The sequence below is a fragment of the Erpetoichthys calabaricus genome, chromosome 9 (genome assembly GCF_900747795.2).
Source record: "Erpetoichthys calabaricus chromosome 9, fErpCal1.3, whole genome shotgun sequence".
Lineage (NCBI taxonomy): Eukaryota > Metazoa > Chordata > Cladistia > Polypteriformes > Polypteridae > Erpetoichthys > Erpetoichthys calabaricus.
The window spans coordinates 164,092,503-164,112,680 of NC_041402.2; the positions used below are offsets into that span (position 1 = coordinate 164,092,503).

Sequence of the window (20,178 nt, forward strand, 5' to 3'; positions counted from 1 at the left end):
CGCGAATCCGAACACAGGGTCACAAGGGTCTGCTGGAGCCAATCCCAGCCAACACAGGGCACAAGGCAGGAACTAATCCCAGGCAGGGCGCCAACCCACCGCAGGACACACACACACCAAGCACACACTAGGGCCAATTTAGGATTGCCAATCCACCTAACCTACATGTCTTTGGACTGTGAGAGGAAACCAGAGTACCTGGAGGAAACCCACACAGACACGGGGAGAACATGCAAACTCCACGCAGGGAGGACCCGGGAAGCGAACCCAGGTCTCCTTACTGCGAGGCAGCAGCGCTACCACTGCGCCACCGTGCCGCCCCTTTCTCAGTCATATTTCATGTTTTCTTCTTTTATTTTTCTCTATCCCTAATTCTAACACAGAGTTGCCTAGAACCTATTCTGGTAACATCAGTTGCAAGGAAGGTGTTATCCAGTTCATCACAGTGGAACTGTTTTTCATTGCCAATCACTAACCTGCTTGCCTCTGTCATATGATGGAAAACCAGAGTATCTGGAGAAAACCCACACAGACATAAGAGCAAGTAAAACCACCACAAACAGTGACTGGGCCTTTCTATTCTTATTTGACTGTTTGGAATTATTTAAAGAGGACCACAGGCGTGTCACAAATTAACAGAACTACTTTTTATTTTGTAATAGATTTTTGTGTCTTTCTTACCAATTATTCTTGCTGTGATGGTTTGGAGAAGGGGAATAAACACTCGGTAGAAGAGATACAGACTTAGCTGAAAAAAAGAATATTTACATTTTAAAATATTTCTCTGTTGCTTTCAGACAATAAAGAAAAATGTACCAATATATTCACTAATATTATTTTATTATGTACAACAATTTAGAAACGAGAAGAGAAAAAGTAACAGGGGAAACAAGTCTTTGATAGATAGATAGATAGATAGATAGATAGATAGATAGATAGATAGATAGATAGATAGATAGATACTTTATTAATCCCAAGGGGAAATTCACAATAATTTATTAAGAGTTAATATTTCCCTTTTAGTTTTACTGTTTTTCAAATCTTTGCATGATTTTATATGATAATATCCTAATCTTTAAATAAAATGGGAAAAATGTCACTTGGAATCGTAATAAATTGTATACCAATGAATTTGTGTGCAAAAACTTAAATTCGTGGTTATTAACTTGAGGACATTTCTGACCAATTTTATAATTTAGCTGCTTTGTTTTAAGGAACCCAATAAGCAACAAGAGAACTATTATCTTTTTTTTTTTAAGTGAGAGGGTAATTTCCAGTAACCAAAGAAACAGCATGCAATCTGAGATTGAGTAGCTCTATTGAAATATGAACCAAGAACAAAAATGAGACTCTACTACTGAAACAATTAAGGACCAACCCACAGCCCTTCCCTGACTCTACTGAAGCTAAATGAATCTACAGCATTGGCTTCCCTGGCTAGCTCTAGCTTCTCATCTCAAAGGTAATTTTACACAGAGAATAGTATCTCTGCCATCAAAAAGAACCACCAGTATCATTACCCTAGGGATACAAGCAAATAAAGAGATTTGATGCCAAAAAGGTGTCTGCATTTAAAAAGGAAACGTATTAATTAGATCAGTTGCATAGAGTGTGTTGTGCATACCTGTGTGGTCTAGAAGTGCTGATTATTAAAATCACAAAGCTGCAACTTCTAATATCTTTCTCTCTCTCTCTCTCTTCAGGTATACTGAGCAAGTCACTGAACTATCAATACTCTTAATACGTATGACTTTTGGACCTCAGTGAAAAATACAGTGCATTTGAGGTGCTTTGGTAAGATGCTCATTATGAACTTCACTATATTGAACAGAAATGCTCAGCTTGATTTTTACTTATAGTAAAATATTTCTTTTTTATATGAGATAAGATATATGCATATCTTCTTCAAACATTTTCTTAATAAATGCAAATGTACAGTATATATTTTAAGAAATTCCAGTATTTATTTTGATCATTTCTTTTGGTGTACTTATACCCACTGTATTTATTCTCATCAATCAGAACGATATCTAAACAGCAGCCAATACAGCATACACAAAAACTGCACAGACAAGTTACTCATTAAAGTCAGGTTTTCTGTGTTACAGACAGGTGACTATAAGAGTAAACTATACAGTGTGTTAGGTTTCTGTTGCCTTACTTGAATACACTGGCTGACATCATTTTCATGTTTAGTGTTTTATTTATTTTAATTAAATTAAACTATCATAGTTCCAAACTGTGTAGTATTAGATGAATACTACTTTAATTGTTAATGTGAATAATGGCTAGGAAATTACCCTGAGGCAATACAAATTAGGAAACTTATTATTTGTAGTAGAAGTGTGTTTTTTATATGGTATATGTACGTAGATGCATACATGTGTCTGAGAAATTTATTCTAAATGTACAGTAACACTGGAATAACTAACTATGCCAAACCTAATAAATTTGTGTTTATTCTTGTACTGTCTGAAACGTATGTTAGTAAACTACATAACTGCATTTACTGTACTATAACCATTACAGTTATGTAACATTCAACTGAGGCGCTTCTAATGTAAAATTATATAAAAAAAGAATTACAGCATTTGGAAGGTTCAAAATAACAGCCTAATAGAATATTATGAGTAAACACATTACAATTTCAAATAAGTTTATTGTAATTTTCATGTGTTAAAGTACATTTTATATAATTCACTATAGCTCTTTATATATTTTACATTTAATTCTTTTTTTAATAATAACAGAAAAATAAAAAAAACACTCCTGAGATACAACCTTTCCAGTAACAGATCTGCCTGGGTCTTATAAATTTCCTTGTATGTGATTTCATACTTCATTAAATAATGCATGGGTTTTAACACCTTGCATGTTCTCTCTACTTAATCTAACATTCTCCCACAAATACATTACCCAGAACACGCCGCCATTCCAGGCACAACACTGCAGGATTCTACTGGCCAGACGGGGCTCACTGGAAAAAAACAAAAAAACAAAAATGTCTTAGTTTTACTAAACATGAAATTAATTAATGAACATATAAGAATGTAATGAATACACGGATATAACAATTAAACAAAACTAAGTTAGAGCTATGAAAAAACTATTTTAGCTATTTCATGAAAAAGAAATGTAATTACTTCTCTTTTCGGACTTGTTTAATCTTTTCCCGTAGGTAAAATGCTAGACATTCATCTGAGAGCTTATGAAGCCAAAAAACCACTATGCCTATTCTGCTAAAAAGGCCCATTCCAAAATAAAGACACATACAGCATTCCCAAGTACCCAACAATAGCAGCTAAGAAGTAATCAGATGTATTTACAGATGTAGAAGAAAGGTTGTCATTAATCAGCAGTGGTCAAATTAACAATTCACTACGTAACATCAACTCCAAATGTAAAATTTACTAAGCAAGGTTAGTGCTCTGGTGCTTCTCCTTCACCTTCATATTTCTACATGTGATTACTAAAGCACAAAACAACACAAAATATATAGGGCGGAGTGGTGGCTCTGAGGCTAAGGAGCAGCGCTGGTATCCCGAAGGTTGCCGGTTCGAATCCCCGTCACTGCCAAAAGGCCACTGCTCTGCTGGGCCCTTGAGCAAGGCCCTTAACCTGTAATTGCTCCAGGGGCGCTGTACAATGGCTGACCCTGCGCTCTGACCCCAAGGGGTATGCGAAAACTACCAAATTCCTAATACAAGAAATTGTATAAGACAAAATAAAGAACAAAAAAAAATATATATGCTATTTAAATAAATACCAATGAAAACAGTTATATTTTGCCTTCCTGTATATTATCACAACATTCATATTACATAGCTAGCAACAGCACAGTTTACAATAAAATGTAAAATTTAACTTCATTTATTAAGAATGATTTATATGCAATGAACATACAGTATTTTAATATTGCTGCTAACATGCAGTAGCTATAAATAACATCCTTTTGTCCATATGGATATTGCAAAGCTGCCAATTCTTCATTGCAAAATTTCTGAAACTCCCTCAGGTGGTCTATAGCCCTCTTGTAAACAGCAATTTGCAGCTTCATATCCTCAAATGGAATAAGATCTGGATTTGACTTTCACTCACTATTTTAAATAATTACAGTATAGCTCTGGGTGTATATTTTGGATCAGTGCATTGCTGGATTACTACTTTTGAGGTTCCAAGTCTCTTAATGAATGCATCGGGTTTTCTTCCAAGATTTCTCTGCATTTTGCTGAAATAATTTTGGATTTTTTGTTTGCAAGGCTTTCTGGCCACAGTACAAAAAGGCATTCTACTTCTACCATATTCCACAGTATAGATAGTGCTATCAAAGTGATGTATGGTGTTATCCTTGTTGCCTGTAAGTGTAAATTTGTTCTCTTTGCAAAAATAGATTTTTTTTCCCACTTTGTCTCAAGTTCTCCCACATGCCTGTTGGCAAACAATATTCAAGACCTGAAGAGGAATTGTTTTCATATTTAAACCCAATATGTTTAGCAGTTAGTTAGATGTTACCATACATGTACTTTCTCCCATTTCAGATCTGAAACACTTTACTCCTTACAGCTTCTCTGGGCTTCTTTGCAGTTTCCCTGACTAATGATCTTCATTTCTACATACACAGAGCTACAGGGTTCAACATTCTACAATGATTTACATACACAGAAAATTTTGTATATGTTGTGTTTGCCTTTACTGTGTTTTGGGAATTTTAAAAGTCTTGTACCTCTGCCCAGATTCTTTTTTATAATCTTACAAATATTTACTTTAAAAGTTGAATTTTCTTAAATATGAATTTTTGGTAGGGGCTGCAGTTACCAAATGTGGGATTTCTTAGATATCTATGTAAAGCACATTCAAAGCACAAAGGTGGATGTGATATCACTAATTAGTGAAATAAGTACTGAGAAAAGCTCTATATAAATTTAATGAATTATTATTATTATTATAAATTCTGAAGAAAACTGTTTTTAGCAGAGATTGTTCAAGTCTGTTTTTCACTTCATAATTAAGGATCAAGCAATAATTAAGTGGTTGGAAATGCTGCCTTCAGCATCCTGGGTTTGAATCTTTCTGGAGTTTGCACATTCTCTCTTTATCTGCATCCGAGTCTTTCTTGTGGTGATCTGGGTGACCTACCACTTCCCAAATATGTTCAGTTATGGGTATCTACTGATTCTAAACTGTCATTGTGTGTGTGTGTGTGTGAAGTGTACATACATGAGTGGGCTCTATAATGAATTGCCACCCCATACTGTGTTGGCTTCTTCCTTGCACTGCTTGAATAGGCCACTTTGCAACTCTTAACCAAATTAGAAGAGTCTGCAAATCAACTTTATGTTACTTAAAGATAATTAAGATTTCATATTATAATCTGCCAGTGACGATGTACTGCTCGATAACGTGCAGTGAATACACTTGACTTGAGCATTCCTAGTTTTCATCCACTTTCTCTGTACGTTTAGCATTCGTTTGCTCAGAGGTTGATGCGCTTGCTGCTTCCTGAGCAGCTCTTCTTTTCTCCACCCTAGCGGCCCGCTGCTTCTCTTCTATCGTCGTCATCTTTTCGCGTTAAAACTAATTAAGTTAGTTTTTGTGTTGCAATTACTTAGTACTTTTTCTTAATTTTTCACTTAAGCTGGCACTTAAGTGTTCAATCTGCCTCAGGAATGATTTAAGATAAGAAGAGGTAGGGGAAGTGAAGGTGAAGGTGCTAGAGAATGAGAATGATGTGTGTACGCATGTGCCACACGGCTGCCTTGCTGCGCGCTGCCGAGAGTTGATTCCATATTAAAATAAAATAAAAAGATGAATAACATTGGAGGTCAATCATCACCCTGTAAGTGGACAGTAGACGTCACGTAGTATATGTGTACCAAATTTCAGGTCAATAGTTCAAACGGTTTGCGAGCTACAGGTGGTTTAAAATCCTGGACAGACAAACGAACAGCCACGGTAGCATATTATACAGAAAGACTAGCTGTGTAAGCCTGTGCAGTAAAAAGCCCAGGATCCTAAAAACTATTGAAATCATGAGGGAAAAAAAATCGAAATGTAGAGATGTCAGGTAATTGAAAGGAACTACTCTGGGCGTCTCTCTCCTAGGAGGATCCGTTTTGCTGACGTGCTTGCATCATTTGTGCATTATCTGTGGGAGGAAAAGTAAAAGGGATACCGGTTTGTCAGTGTTAACGGATAATCGACTTTGTCTTTCTTTGGAGGTTTCGTTTTGCTGAATTGCTGGCCTCGCTTGTGTTATTAGCGGCTAAGCGAGTTTTCTGTTTCCTTGGAGGCAGAACCCTTACCCCGACTCCACCTCTCACTTCCGGGCCAGACAGACACACACACACACTTCCACATGTAGATGTTTACATATAAGAGGTAAAATCTATAACTATAGTTTGGCAATGTTAAAATGTGGAGTGAAATAACTTTCTGTTCTCAGGACTGTGTTGTCATTTAAGAATTAAAGGAGCATTTAATTTGTGTGAAGAAGAAAAAGGTAAAATGTATCCACATGCCGCAAATGCTTATATTCTTATAACTATTACTTCAGTACTTTTTTCTTAACATTAGTTTTATAAAATTACATGGCAATAAGAATGACACAGCACAATTAAGCATTCAACAGCAATATTTAATACTATGTTTTAAGTCAAACTAAATTTCAACACGATCCCCAAACTTCTTCCACTGTAAGCCATGGGTTCCTAGATATTTTTTCTCAAGAGCCAAATACAAGCAACATTACAAAGTCAGAAGGCACTGCGTCAACCTTGTATGGTTGTACTATATAATTATTGTACGGTATTTTTTAATGGCAGCTGTCTTATTATTATAGTATTTTTACTATTAATAATTATTAATTGCAATATATTATGTAGGCTTTATGTTAGTAATTTCACTTAACTTGCCATTCAAACTGAAGTGACAGTGGCAAGTAGAAACAAGAGACTTGGGGGGGCAAGATGGAGTTCTGCTGCAGCAATGCAAAGGTGTGCACTGGAGGGACTGCTCCTGTCCTGGCCGGTGATAATGCTCATTGAAAAAAAATAATTATTCACAGACTAGATGGGAGGAAAATATTGTGGAGGGCAGCAGTGTAATTGTACTTGTGCATATTAATCTGGGAGCCATGTTTATACATTTTTAAACAGAAACAAAACTGACTTCGATATTTCAAAGGTGTTCAGTTGAAGAGACGCTTCATCCAGGGATGAAATTAGCCTTTGCGTTCCACTGGCCAAGTCCAGAAATGGACAATGGCTGTCATAGAAGCAGCTGGATTTCACATGAGGAGTTGACATTCTCTAAAAGAAACTCTCTATCAATTCTGCCGTGAATGCGTGCATCTATTGAAAATCACTGCTTTATGTACTGAGGTTTGTTATGTGATAGTTATGTAGGAAATGTTAAGTTAAGATGACCACTGCCCTTTTTGGCTGGGGTTTCAGTGGCACACAAGGTTTCTCAGCTAACAGACCTCCCTGCCCACCTATATCTGTATATAAGAGTGGAGAACAGGCTGAAAAACTGTCTGGCATGGTCTGCTTATGTGAGAACTTTCTGCAGTTATCCCACATCTGATAACAACACTGCTAATAAAGATTAGTGATATCTTTGTAGACTTTGCTGCGTAAAAAGATGTCAGAATTTCACTGTTACCAGCAGGTGAATTCTGATCCAGCCAGCAGAAGATGCATTGTCAATTAAAACAAGGTACACGTTTTTTGTAGGCAGCAGAGATTCTTGCTAGCTTTTTATGTGAAACAGGTTTATACTTTTCTCTACAAAGTTATAGAAAGACAAGGCAAAGCAAGCTATGGCATGGACACAAGCAAAAGACCATTTGGAAATGAACAACAAGCGCACTCCACTGCAAATAAAGTTCCCCACATAACCCAGATCAAAGACAATGCCAGTCAACGCCACATTAGATGTCTCCTAAAAGTCCAAAAACTAATTTGACTCACATCTCCCGTTTGTGCTCCTCACTCTGTGCCCTTCTCTGTGCCAAAGCGCCACTGATCCTCCTACGTCTTTGGTCTGTTCGTTTCTGCTGGATCCTTGCATCTAACCTGTAGATTGTGCCAATCCCTAAAATGGAGTCCTTTATTCCCTGAAATAAAAAAATAAGCAAAATCCTATTTTGAAGATAAAAAGGCTTAAAAAAATAAAACAATTACAGGACAAACATAAGTCTTTTTCACTCATACTTTCAAGACTTGTATCTACCTCTAATAACAATACTGAATATTAAATGGTGTGCCGTTATAATAGTCTTTGCTGGGGCTCTAATAATTAACTAAAATAACTAGTCGCTAAAAATACCTCACTTTGAAAATGCCTCTTTACTTAATGGAAAAAAAATCCCCCAATACTCATTGCCAATTCTCTTAAATTGCCAAGAGGATGACTGACTGTTGCAACATCATGCAGGAAGGTTCTGACGCTGTCAGCCATTTCCGGTACTTAGACAAGTTCATCAGCTACAGAAGGAAGGTGTGCTGCAACTCAAGAAAACTCTCATGTTGTCTGGAGGCAGGCCTTCGCACCTGGATTAGAAAAAAAGAAATATGTAAGGAACTCAGGTTACAGAAAATAAAACAGAATAGTGAATGTCAGCTTTGCGTTCAAGAAACGTCATAACAATAAGTAAAATATTTTTTTCATTTGCATTTTTCAAAATTTACAATTCTAATTTACTTGACTCCAGTTAAGAACTGAATAAATCTCTAGCCATTCCCTTTAATTTTCCACATTATGACTTAAAAGGGGTTCTAGTTTTTGACAGAAAATCCAGGTGACATTTACATGACAAAGCAGGATAGCGCTACTGGAATGCTGCCAGACCAACCTTACCAATGACGCTTTACAGAGTAAGAAAAAAAATATTAAGAGGTTACTAAGGTAAACTTTAAACTAATCTTATTTAATATCATTAATGTTATCTTTACTGCACTGAACTTTTCTCATTACATATTAACAGTAGGTCCAGAGAATTTAAAATCAGAAATCAAGACCATCAAAGAAAAAGCGTTTTTTTCTTTTTACTTTAATATTTTTCCTAGTCTGTGCTTGGTGTGTGTGTGTGTGTGTGCCCTGCAGTGGGCTAGCGCCCTGCCCAGGATTTGTTCCTGCCTTGTGCCCTGTGCTGGCTGGGATTGGCTCCATCAGACCCCCGTGACCCTGTGTTAGGATATAGCAGGCTGGAAAATGACTGACTGACTGACTTTAATAGTTTTTATCGTATTTTTGAAAATCAGAACATTACAATGACATACCACTTAATGAAACAAATAATAATAACATAACAGATGTAGCCATTAACTTCAGAGTTAATCCGGAAATACAATAGAAATACAAAGAAAAAACAAAACATTCATCCATCCATGTTTAAACCTGCTTATCCTGAGCAGGGTTGTGAGGAAGCTGGAGCCTATCCAACAAGGCAGGAACAACCCCTGGACAGGGCACCAGTCCATTGCAGGGCAAACACGCACACATACACACAACAGAAAACCCACTTAGGCACAGGGGGGACGAGCAAACTTTGCTCCACATGGAGCACACAGGGAGTGAACCCTGGTCTCCTTGTTGCAAGGCAGTAGAAAAACAAAACAAGGCCATCCATCCATTATCCAACCCACTATGTCCTAACTACAGGGTCAGGGGGGTCTGCTGGAGCCAATCCCAGCCAACACAGGGAGCAAAGCAGGAAACAAACCCCGGGCAGGGCGCCAGCTCACCGCAGGGCGCGCACACACACACCAAGCACACAACAGGGACAATTTAGGTTCACCAATGAACCTAACCTGCATGTCTTTGGACTGTGGGAGGAAACCCACGCAGACATGGGGAGAACATGCAAACTCCACACTGGGAAGCGAACCCAGGTCTCCTAACTGCAAGGCAGCAGCGCTACCAAAACAAAGCCTTCTAATGAAATTTTAAAGACATTTTACAATTTGATCTTATTCATACTGCAATGGAAGATGATTTTTACATCCCATAATTTCATTAAAAATATTCTGACATACTGGAAATAAAAGAGATTAACTATTGCAGTAGCAAGGTAAAAAATATTTTATTTTATTTTATGCTCTGTACATGCAGTACCTTGACAATGTATTTGGCCACCAACCTCTTTTTTCAATTTTTTGGAATAATCTGAGTAGAAATTTTTATTTGTAAATGAAACAGCTGCCCTCCTGGTCTTTTCACACACTATAAGTATCAAGAATTTATAGAGAATGGTGCAAAAACACCAAATAGCCAGTGAGTGGCAGTTATGTGAGTTAATGAGAGAGGCCGGAGGGAAATGGCTAGACTAATTCAAATTAGCAGAAAGGGCACCCATGCTGAAACAGCAGCTCTTTACATCAGTGGCACAGAAGAGTACCTGTGAATACATAACATACACAGCCTTGAGCTACATTATTAGAAGACAAATGCCAGATTTCACTCCTGTCAATTAAGAGCAGGAAGACAAGTCTGTGGTGGGCAAATATTACCAAAAACAAGGTGACCAACTGATTGAAAATATGTTGCCTGGTCTGACAAATGTTAAGGTCAGAATTTGTCATAAGCAGAATGAATCTATGAAGCTGTTCTACCTTAGGTCAATGGTAAATACCAGTGTAACAATGTAGGGAATATTTTTTTTCCCCACACAGTAGGCCTGTTAAAACCAACAGGGCATCATTTGAATGCACAAAGTGTACCTAAGCATTTTAGACCTTGTACATCCCATTATGGCTTCAGTTTACACTTTTCCAAACAGATATTTACAGCTATGCACTATGTTATAAAGCTTATAGAGTCAACTATTGAATTATTGACACCCCTGAAGAAAATTGGTAAGAACAAACATAAAATAAGCAACACATATAAGGATTAAAACATTCCTCAAAACATTTGGAGAATTTTTTACTATTTGTCTAAAAATAAAAGTCATTCCTACAAGAACATAGTTTTATTTTGAGAAAAGTGTATTGTCTCAAGAGCATATGGGACAAATTTATTGCCATCTTTAAATAAATATCAAATAAATACATATCCTTGCTTCTGTTATCCAGGAACTCCTTTGCTGTCTACAACCATTTCCTGTTTCCCTGGGGTATAAATAAGATGCTGCACACACGTAAAATCCTTGGGTCATCCTTTGTTGTGCAAATTAGGCAATGGTTATAAAAATTCATAGGCCACAGAATACAATGTTAAGGACAATCAGGGTATTAAAAAAAAATTTCTAAGTATGAAACGGCTGAAAATCTGCCTGGAATCAGCATGAGCATGATGCCCCCACGCATAGTGAGAAAGGAAAATCCCCAAAGATTAGTTTCTCAACTTCATAATTTGGTTGAATATTGGGGTTCTAATATTTCTAAATTAACTGTTGGACTCCACCTCCATGACCTAAAGCTTTTTGAAAGAGGCCCTTTTTAGGCGCAAGACACAAACAGGCGGCTCCTGATGTCTTCCTTGCATCACTAGAACTACAAATGGAATTGTGTGCTATGGTCAGATGAGATGGAAATTGAACATTTTGATCGTTCACACTATTGGCATGTTTTAGCAAAAAAGGGGTCTACATAAAGAGAAGCACCTGCTTACTCACTGTGAAATATGGTGATGGACCATTGATGTTTTAGGGCTGTTTGGCTGCAAGTACTCTTGTGAAGGTAAATGGAAAACGGAATTCAACTACATAAGGGGAATTTTTAACCCAGAAACTGACTTCCTTTGCCAGAATGTTGAAATTCAGCCTTGGCTGGACATTTCAGCAACATAATGTACCCAAACACACATCAAAATAAACACAGAAATAGTTGAATAAACACAAAACTGAAGTTTTTCAATGACCATCTCATTCTGCAGATTTGAACCCAATTTAAAACCTGTGGTGTGAATTGCAGAGGGTGGTTGGTATACAAGCACAACTCCAAGAATATTAAAGAACTGGAAATGCTCTGCAAGGACAGTGTAGTCCAAAATCCCTCATGTGCCCTAACCTTGTTAAAATTACAGAAAGAGGCTCGGTGCTTTTATTTTTACCAAGAAAGGTTCACCTAATATTAATAATGGAAGTGTAAATATTTTTAAACCTATGTTTTCAATGCTACTACAGAAAGTTTTTTGTTTGAAAAAAAAATGTGTTAAAATAAAAGATGAGGCTTACGTATTTGTTGAAGACCTAAATATCACCGATTACATGTGTAGTTTATCTTATTAATGTTTAACTTGTTTTAATGAGTGTAGCCAAAAATTCTGGAGTTGACTATACATGTCATGAAGAAAGAAAGTTTTTATATTACACAATTTAGGACTGAAAACACTGCTTGCTAAGATATTTGTATTGGAGCTTTAGATAAGTAGACAAAACTTAAAAATGCTTCAAAACTGGAATAAACAATTTAGTTCCCAGTCAAATTGAGAAAATATACTTTGAAATCTCCTGCGATGCACTGGTACCCTGCACACTATAAAATTAAACATGGAATAGCTCACAAAAAAGAAACGGAGAGTTATGGAGTGGCCTAGTCAAAGCTCTGATTTGAATCCCATTAAAAATGGGATTTTTAAAATGGGCAGTACATGCAAGAAGACCCACAGACATCTTACAACTGGAGGAATTCTGCATGGCTAAGTGGACACAATTTTCATTACTACATCCATCCATCATCCAACCCACTATATCCTAACACAGGGTCACGGGGGTCTGCTGGAGCCAATCCCAGTCAACACAGGGTGCAAGGCAGGAAGCAAACCCCGGGCAGGGCGCCAGCCCACCGCAGGGCGCACACACACACCAAGCACACACTAGGGACAATTTAGAATCGCCGGAGGAAACCCATGCAGACACGGGGAGAACATGCAAACATGCAATACCCGGGAAGTGAACCCAGGTCTCCCAACTGCGAGGCAGCAGCACTACCACTGTGCTACCGTGCCGCCCTTCATTACTACATCTATTATATTTTTGTTGAATAAATACTTGAAAAGGCAAACATTCCTTTTGTTTTTATTCAAGTATATCACCTTCATCTGTAGGCACTGTTTGCATGAAGGCCTACCGTGCCTGTTCAAATCTGTTGCAAAAGTCAACAATTTCCATGGGGTGTGTTGACTTTTTCACAATTGTAGGTTAGTGGTACTCTTTCACAGCTACATGAAACTGGTTTTAAATCCTAGCCGAACACTAACTGTGAGTGCATTTGCATTCCCTTTAATAACCTGGTTATCCATAGAAACTTGGTCTCGGAAGTTCCATGTATATCCTTATTCCGGTAGGAGAAACAGCGATATTGGTCTTGAGAAATTGGGTTAACATGTGAAGACTTCTCCCCGAGTAGTCCTGTTATTTGGCAATGTAAACTCTTAATCAGGTTATACTTACGGAATTCACAGTGTTTTCTTCATGTGTACATCCAGCAGCCATGGGTAAAAAATGTCAGAAGCATCCACAATGATAAATTTCCTGAGTCAAATGCTTGGGAGATCGCATTATTGCTTCTCCTAGTTGAAATAATCCTGTACGTACTTCAGAAACTGCTAAATTTATGTTGAAGAACTGAATAAACAGTGCTAAAGCAGGATGGGTAAATAATTACAGTAAAATAAAGGGATAATGCCTTTTTTTGGTGAACAAGCTGGGCTCGGATTCTCTGAGAAACGATTTTACAGACCAGTATAAAATGGACCAGGAAAGGTTTGTAGTCAGGTGTGCTGTGGAGCTCGTTCAGGACTAATGCTGCATTCCTTTTACCTCGAAAGAGAAATTTCAGAGCTGGGAATGACGTAACAGCCAAGTTGACCACATTCGGGAAACTAATACAGATGCTGCCAGGAAAACCTGCTATATTTGCTCTTTCGGAGTACAGACAACAACTGAACAAATGAATAACAACTCATTATGAGGTATGTTGCCCATACAAACACCATAGCAACACATCCACAGACAGTTTGAATATACTGTGTGCACAACTGATTTACACTGACACAATTAGACAGAAGTGCTAATAAACAGTGTAATACTACAGCTTTCAGATCTGTTGATGCGCAGTGCAGCCATCTTGGATTTTCAGGTCAGGATTGGTGAGGCTCTTCCCACTTTCTGAGTAGGAAATCGGAGTTGTGGGAGCATTCCAGTTGAAACTTCCTACTAGGAACTCGGAAATTCCGACTTCCCAGTTCAAATGGAATGCAGCATAACTTCAGTGGGTGACTGCAGGTCAGCAAGCAGTAAGGTAAATCCATTGGTTTCAAATAAGAATGTCTTTTATGTGACAAGCTGGTGTTTGTGACTTTTTTCTTTTGCTCTGTTCATTTCTGATTTGCCATGAATGCTGTGGAATCACCGTTATGTTTGGTGTGTAATTTCACGTCATCAAGTTCTTCCATGTGATCCCTGAATACAATGAGGACTGATTGTGAGGTCATTTATGTTAGGTAAAATGCCTAGAGGGGGCTGGGTGATCTCATGGCCTTTAACCCCTGCAAATTTTATTTTTTTTCTCCAGCCGTCTGGAGTTTTTTTTCCTTTTTCTGTCCTCCCTGGCCATCGGACCTTACTTTTATTCTATATTAATTAGTCTTCCTGAATTCTATTTTCTTATTTATTTTGTCTTTTTTCTCTTTCTTCATTATGTAAAGCACTTTGAGCTACATCATTTGTATGAAAATGTGCTATATAAATAAATGTTTTTGTTGTAATTTCAATATGATTGCACTGATTTTATTTATTTAGTGTATTCTTGAGCAAACAAGTTTCTTTTAGACATAATAATAATAATAATAATTTAACCTGTATTTTATTCCAACTTTATGCCTTGAAGAGTCATGGTGAAAACTGTCTTTTTATATATATGTACAGTATATATACAGTATACAGTTGTGCTTGAAAGTTTGTGAGCCCTTTAGAATTTTCTACAAGGGGGCTCCGCTCGCCTACCCCCGGCGTTTTGAACCCGTGCACGCCGGGCAGCCACGTGGGAGGATGACGCACGTTTAATACGGAGCGTTCGCCCGTGTCACTCTGGGGCCCCCCACTGTTAATACGGAGCTCCGTCTGTACTATTATGCGGTGCACTGTGGACCACTGCGAACCCCGTAGTGTTTCCCGTTTCAGTTTGTATCTCGGTCAGTCTAGCTTTTGTTTTTGAAGCTTTTGAATTCCGGTCTTCATTATCTGTAACCTGCTGTCCATGTGTTTGGCCCCCTCGTTTAAACTGTTTATGACGTTGTACTTTTCTTTCTACTCTGTCTTTCATTTCTGATCTCGCTTTATTCTGCTTTTGTTTTAATGACACCTGGTCCGCGGTGAACATATTTTCCCTTTTTCGAGTAATAATTTTCATTTTTTTGCGATATTGTGATGTTTATCGTCGTTGTAGGCGCCTACGTTTATTGTTTTTTTTCATGTGGGCTCGTCTGTGTGGTTCCGTTACTCGAGCCGTATCGTTTTGCAGCCGTGATCGTGAATTCATGACTGCTCTGTTCTTTGTCGTTAGTAATATGGATAAGTAATAAGGATGATCATACTCACTGTTAATATGGAGCGTTTTCTGTGGTTGTACGATTAATAGTGCATCACTGTAATGAGATTCACTTATGATGTAAAGTTTCTACATGTGCAGATGACGTATATTTAATACGGAGCGTTTGTTTCTTCTTATTATTACCCATCAGGTGTTGCGTCTGTGTTATCTGTGGGTGTCCTGTTAATATCGTATCACTGTAATGTGATTGTAATATGTATTTTGGTCCGTTTTCTTGTTGTTTATGTATGATGGCGGGTGTCTGCGTCCGGTTTTTTAGAAGTGCGTGGATTCTGCTGTGTAGTGTGTACGTTGATTTCAGATGCGCGTTGTAGGTGAATGCTCCTATCGTAGTATCTGCCGTTTTCCGTAACACAATTCGCTTTTCGTAATATCTCGGGCTTGATGTGTGACCCTTTGTGGACTCCGTAGTCTGTCACGTTTTACTGTGGTGCAGGGGGGTGACTACTCTTTGTCCGTACAATCTCGTGCTTGATTTGTGAACCTTTGTGGACTCCGTAGTATGTCCCGTTTCACTGTTAGGCGGGGATAATGTGATTCAAATATGTTGTTTTGTCCGTATATGTGGGATTTCTGTATGATGTCGAGTGTTTGGATGCGGTCGCTGTTTCGTTTTTGAGCCGTAATCTCGGTCTCGATGGGTGACCCTGTGTGGAGTCCGTAGTCTGTCCCGTTTCACTTTCGGGCGTGTGTCTGACTCCTCTTTTTTGTGTGCTATAGGCTTTGTGTGGCGCGTGCGTGTGACTCCTCTGTGTTGTGTGGTATGGGCGCGTTGCCTCATTTCTTATTTCTGTTAGTGGAGGGGTGCTTTGTGTCTCATTTCCTATTTATGTTAGTGTGTGGACTCCGTAGTCTGTCCCGTTTCATTGTGGGGCGTGGGTCTGAATCCTCTTTTTTGTGTGCTATGGGCTTCGTGTGGCGCCCGCGTCTGACTCGTTTTTTTTTTGTGTGCTAATTTTTTAGGCGCGTTGCCTCATTTCTTACACTCTGGGGCGTGGGTCTGAATCCTCTTTTTTGTGTGTTATGGGCTTTGTGTGGAGCCTGCGTCTGTATGGGCTTTGTGTGGCGCCTGCGTCTAACTCCTTTTTTTTGTGTGTGCTATGGGCGCAATGCCCCATTTCTGTTAGTGGGCGCACCATATCTCGTGCGATTTCCGTTGGTTGGAGGGGGGCTTTGTGTCGCGCCTGCGCACTATGTTTTTTGCGTCCACGGGCATGTCCCTGCGTCCATATCCGGTTTACCATTCTCGTTTAGTAATATGGATATTTCTGCATAAATATAACCTAAAACATCATCAGATTTTCACTCAAGTCCTAAAAGTAGATAAAGAGAAACCAGTTAAACAAATGAGACAAAAATATTATACTTGGTCATTTATTTATTAAGGAAAATGATCGAATATTACATATTTGTGAGTGGCAAAAGTATATGAATCTCTAGGATTAGCAGTTAGTTTGAAGTTGAAATTCAAGTCCGGTGTTTTCAATCAATGGGATGACAATCAGGTGTGAGTGGGCACCCTGTGTTATTTAAAGAACAGGATCTATCAAAGTCTGCTCTTCACAACACATATTTGTGGAAGTGTATCATGGCACGAACAAAGGAAATTTCTGAGGACCTCAGAAAAAGAGTTGTTGATGCTCATCAGGCTGGAAAAGGTTACAAAACCATCTCTAAAGAGTTTGGACTCCACCAATCCACAGTCAGAAAGATTGTGTACAAATGGAGGAAATTCAAGACCATTGTTATGCTCCCCGGGAGTGGTCGACCAACAAAGATCACTCTAAGAGCAAGGCGTGTAATAGTAGGCGAGGTCACAAAGGACCCCAGGGTAACTTCTAAGCAACCGAAGGCCTCTCTCACATTGGCTAATGTTCATGTTCATGAGTCCACCATCAGGAGAACACTGAACAACAATGGTGTGCATGGCAGGGTTGCAAGGAGAAAGCCACTGCTCTCCAAAAAAAACATTGCAGCTCGTCTGCAGTTTGCTAAAGATCACGTGGACAAACCAGAAGGCTATTGGAAGAATGTTTTGTGGACGGATGAGACCAAAGTAGAACTTTTTGGTTTCAATGAAGGTTCGCTTCCCGGGTCCTCCCTGCGTGGAGTTTGCATGTTCTCCCCGTGTCTGCGTGGGTTTCCTCTGGGCACTCCGGTTTCCTCCCACAGTCCAAAGACATGCAGGTTAGGTGCATTGGTGATTCTAAATTGGCCCTAGTGTGTGCTTGGTGTGTGGGTGTGTTTGTGTGTGTCCTGCGGTGGGTTGGCACCCTGCCCAGGATTGGTTCCCTGCCTTGTGCCCTGTGTTGGCTGGGATTGGCTCCAGCAGACCCCCGTGACCCTGTATTCGGATTCAGCGGGTTAGAAAATGGATGGATGGATGGTTTCAATGAAAAGTGTTATGTTTGGAGAAAGGAAAACACTGCATTCCTGCATAAGAACCTTATCCCATCTGTGAAGCATGATGGTGGTAGTATCATGGTTTAGGCCTATTTTGCTGCATCTGGGCCAGGACGGCTTGCCTTCATTGATAGAACAATGAATTCTGAATTATATCAGAGAATTCTAAAGGAAAATATCAGGACATCTGTCCATGAACTGAATCTCAAGAGAAGGTGGGTCATGCAGCAAGACAATGACCCTAAGCACACAAGTCGTTCTACCAAAGAATGGTTAAAGAAGAATAAAGTTAATGTTTTGGAATGGCCAAGTCAATGTCCTGACCTTAATCCAATCAAAATGTTGTGGAAGGACCTGAAGCGAGTAGTTAATGTGAGGAAACCCGCCAACATCCCAAAGATGAAGCTGTTCTGTACGGAGGAATGGGCTAAAATTCCTCCAAGCCGGTATACAGGACTGATCAACAGTTACCGGAAATGTTTAGTTGCAGTTATTGCTGCAAAAGGGGGGGGTCACACCAGATACTGAAAGCAAAGGTTCACATACTTTTGCCACTCACAAATATGTAATATTCGATCATTTTCCTTAATAAATAAATGACCAAGTATAATATTTTTGCCTCATTTGTTTAACTGGTTTCTCTTTATCTACTTTTAGGACTTGAGTGAAAATCTGATGATGTTTTAGGTCATATTTATGCAGAAATATAGAAAATTCTAAAGGTTCACAAACTTTCAAGCACAACTCTCTGTGTATATATATATATATATATATATATATATATCAAATACAATAAATGATTGTGTGATTCATTTAAAGGCATTATTAATTAAATGCTGGGACCTTTACTACACTAAACTCAGCAGCACGATCTCGGAAGACACGAGCTCCAAGCCTCTTTTTACATTCATTGCGGCCATTGTTGATATTATTCTTTTATTTTATGTATTTTTTTTTTTATAACATCGGAGTGTTTTGGCAAAGGATAACCGCTTAGGTGGGCTCATGCATGTAAACTGGGCTTTTTAAGAAACCAGGTTTCTGCCTTAACTGGGTTACTCACCGTATCCCAGTTTTGTATGTGTATGTACAGTTGAGGCCACAGGTTAACATAAACCATGGCTAAAACCTTTCAAACTTAAAATCTGCTAAGTTCACACAAATTACGTGACCAAACAATTCACGTGTTAAGTCAATTTCAATAAAAGTTTTTCTCCAAAATAATCATTAAGAGACAATTTTATTTTGGCTTTTAACCACTATGTCATATTTTCAGTGGGTCAAAAGTTTACATATAAAAAGTTGATTGTCTCTTTAAACAGCATGGGTGACTGGGAATTGATGTAATTACTTTTTAACAGCTTCTGAGTTGCTAATTATCATAACTAGTGTTTAAATAGAAAACCTGTGGCTGTATATAAGTGCCTACCTGTAGAACTAGAACTTTCTTGTGGTTAAGACAAATCGGGAAATCAAACAAATTAAGTCAGATTCCTCCTTAAGAGCAATCTCAAAAGTTGTATGAAAATATAAAAAGCTTGGGACCATGCAGACTTTACATCACTCAGAAAGGAAGCACAAGTTGACTTCCAGGGATGAACAAAGTTTGTTTTAAAAGGGTCCAACAGAATTCCAAGATAACAACCTAAGGAAGCGGTGAAGGAGTTGGAGGCATCAGTAACAAAAGTGTCGTCACCCAACCATTAAGAGAGCTCTTCCATTGCAACAGCCTGAAAGGTTGTTAACCAAGGAAGGCACCATTACTTCAAAATTGACATAAAAAAGCCAGAATACAGTTTGCAATTGCTCACCAGGTCAAAGACGCAGCATTTCAGAGGAGTGTTCTCTGGTCAGAAGAAGCCAAATTTGAATGGTTTGGCCATCATGATCAATGATATGTATGGACGCTGACGAGTGAGGCTCTTAATTCAAAGAACACCATGTCTAACTGTGAAGTACAGTGGAGCCAGTATCACGTTGTGGGGGTGTTTTGCTGGGGAAAGGACTGGGGCACTTCATAAAATAGATGACATCATGAAGAAGAAGCAGCATTATCTGGACATTCTGAAGCAACAACTTTAGACATCAACCACAAAGCTAGAGCTTGGTTGCACCTGTGCAAATTGTTTGCAAGGCTTAATTTACTTTAATTAAATTACTACAGAACATCAAAGCCCATCTGTAATATTCTGAAATTTTACTTTTTTCAGTTTTTGCT

The 20,178-nt window shown here is 38.5% G+C and overlaps 1 protein-coding gene across 1 annotated transcript in view; it reads right to left on the reverse strand.

Moving 5' to 3' along the window:
* ei24 (EI24 autophagy associated transmembrane protein) overlaps window positions 1–20,178 on the reverse strand; it is a 29,149-nt gene that overhangs the window by 7,790 nt on the left and 1,181 nt on the right. Inside the window, 4 exon segments of the mRNA XM_028810367.2 lie at window positions 682–748; window positions 2,917–2,977; window positions 7,971–8,116; window positions 8,419–8,552. Of these exon segments, the coding sequence (XP_028666200.2) occupies window positions 682–748; window positions 2,917–2,977; window positions 7,971–8,116; window positions 8,419–8,460 (316 nt within the window). The 5' untranslated portion in view covers window positions 8,461–8,552.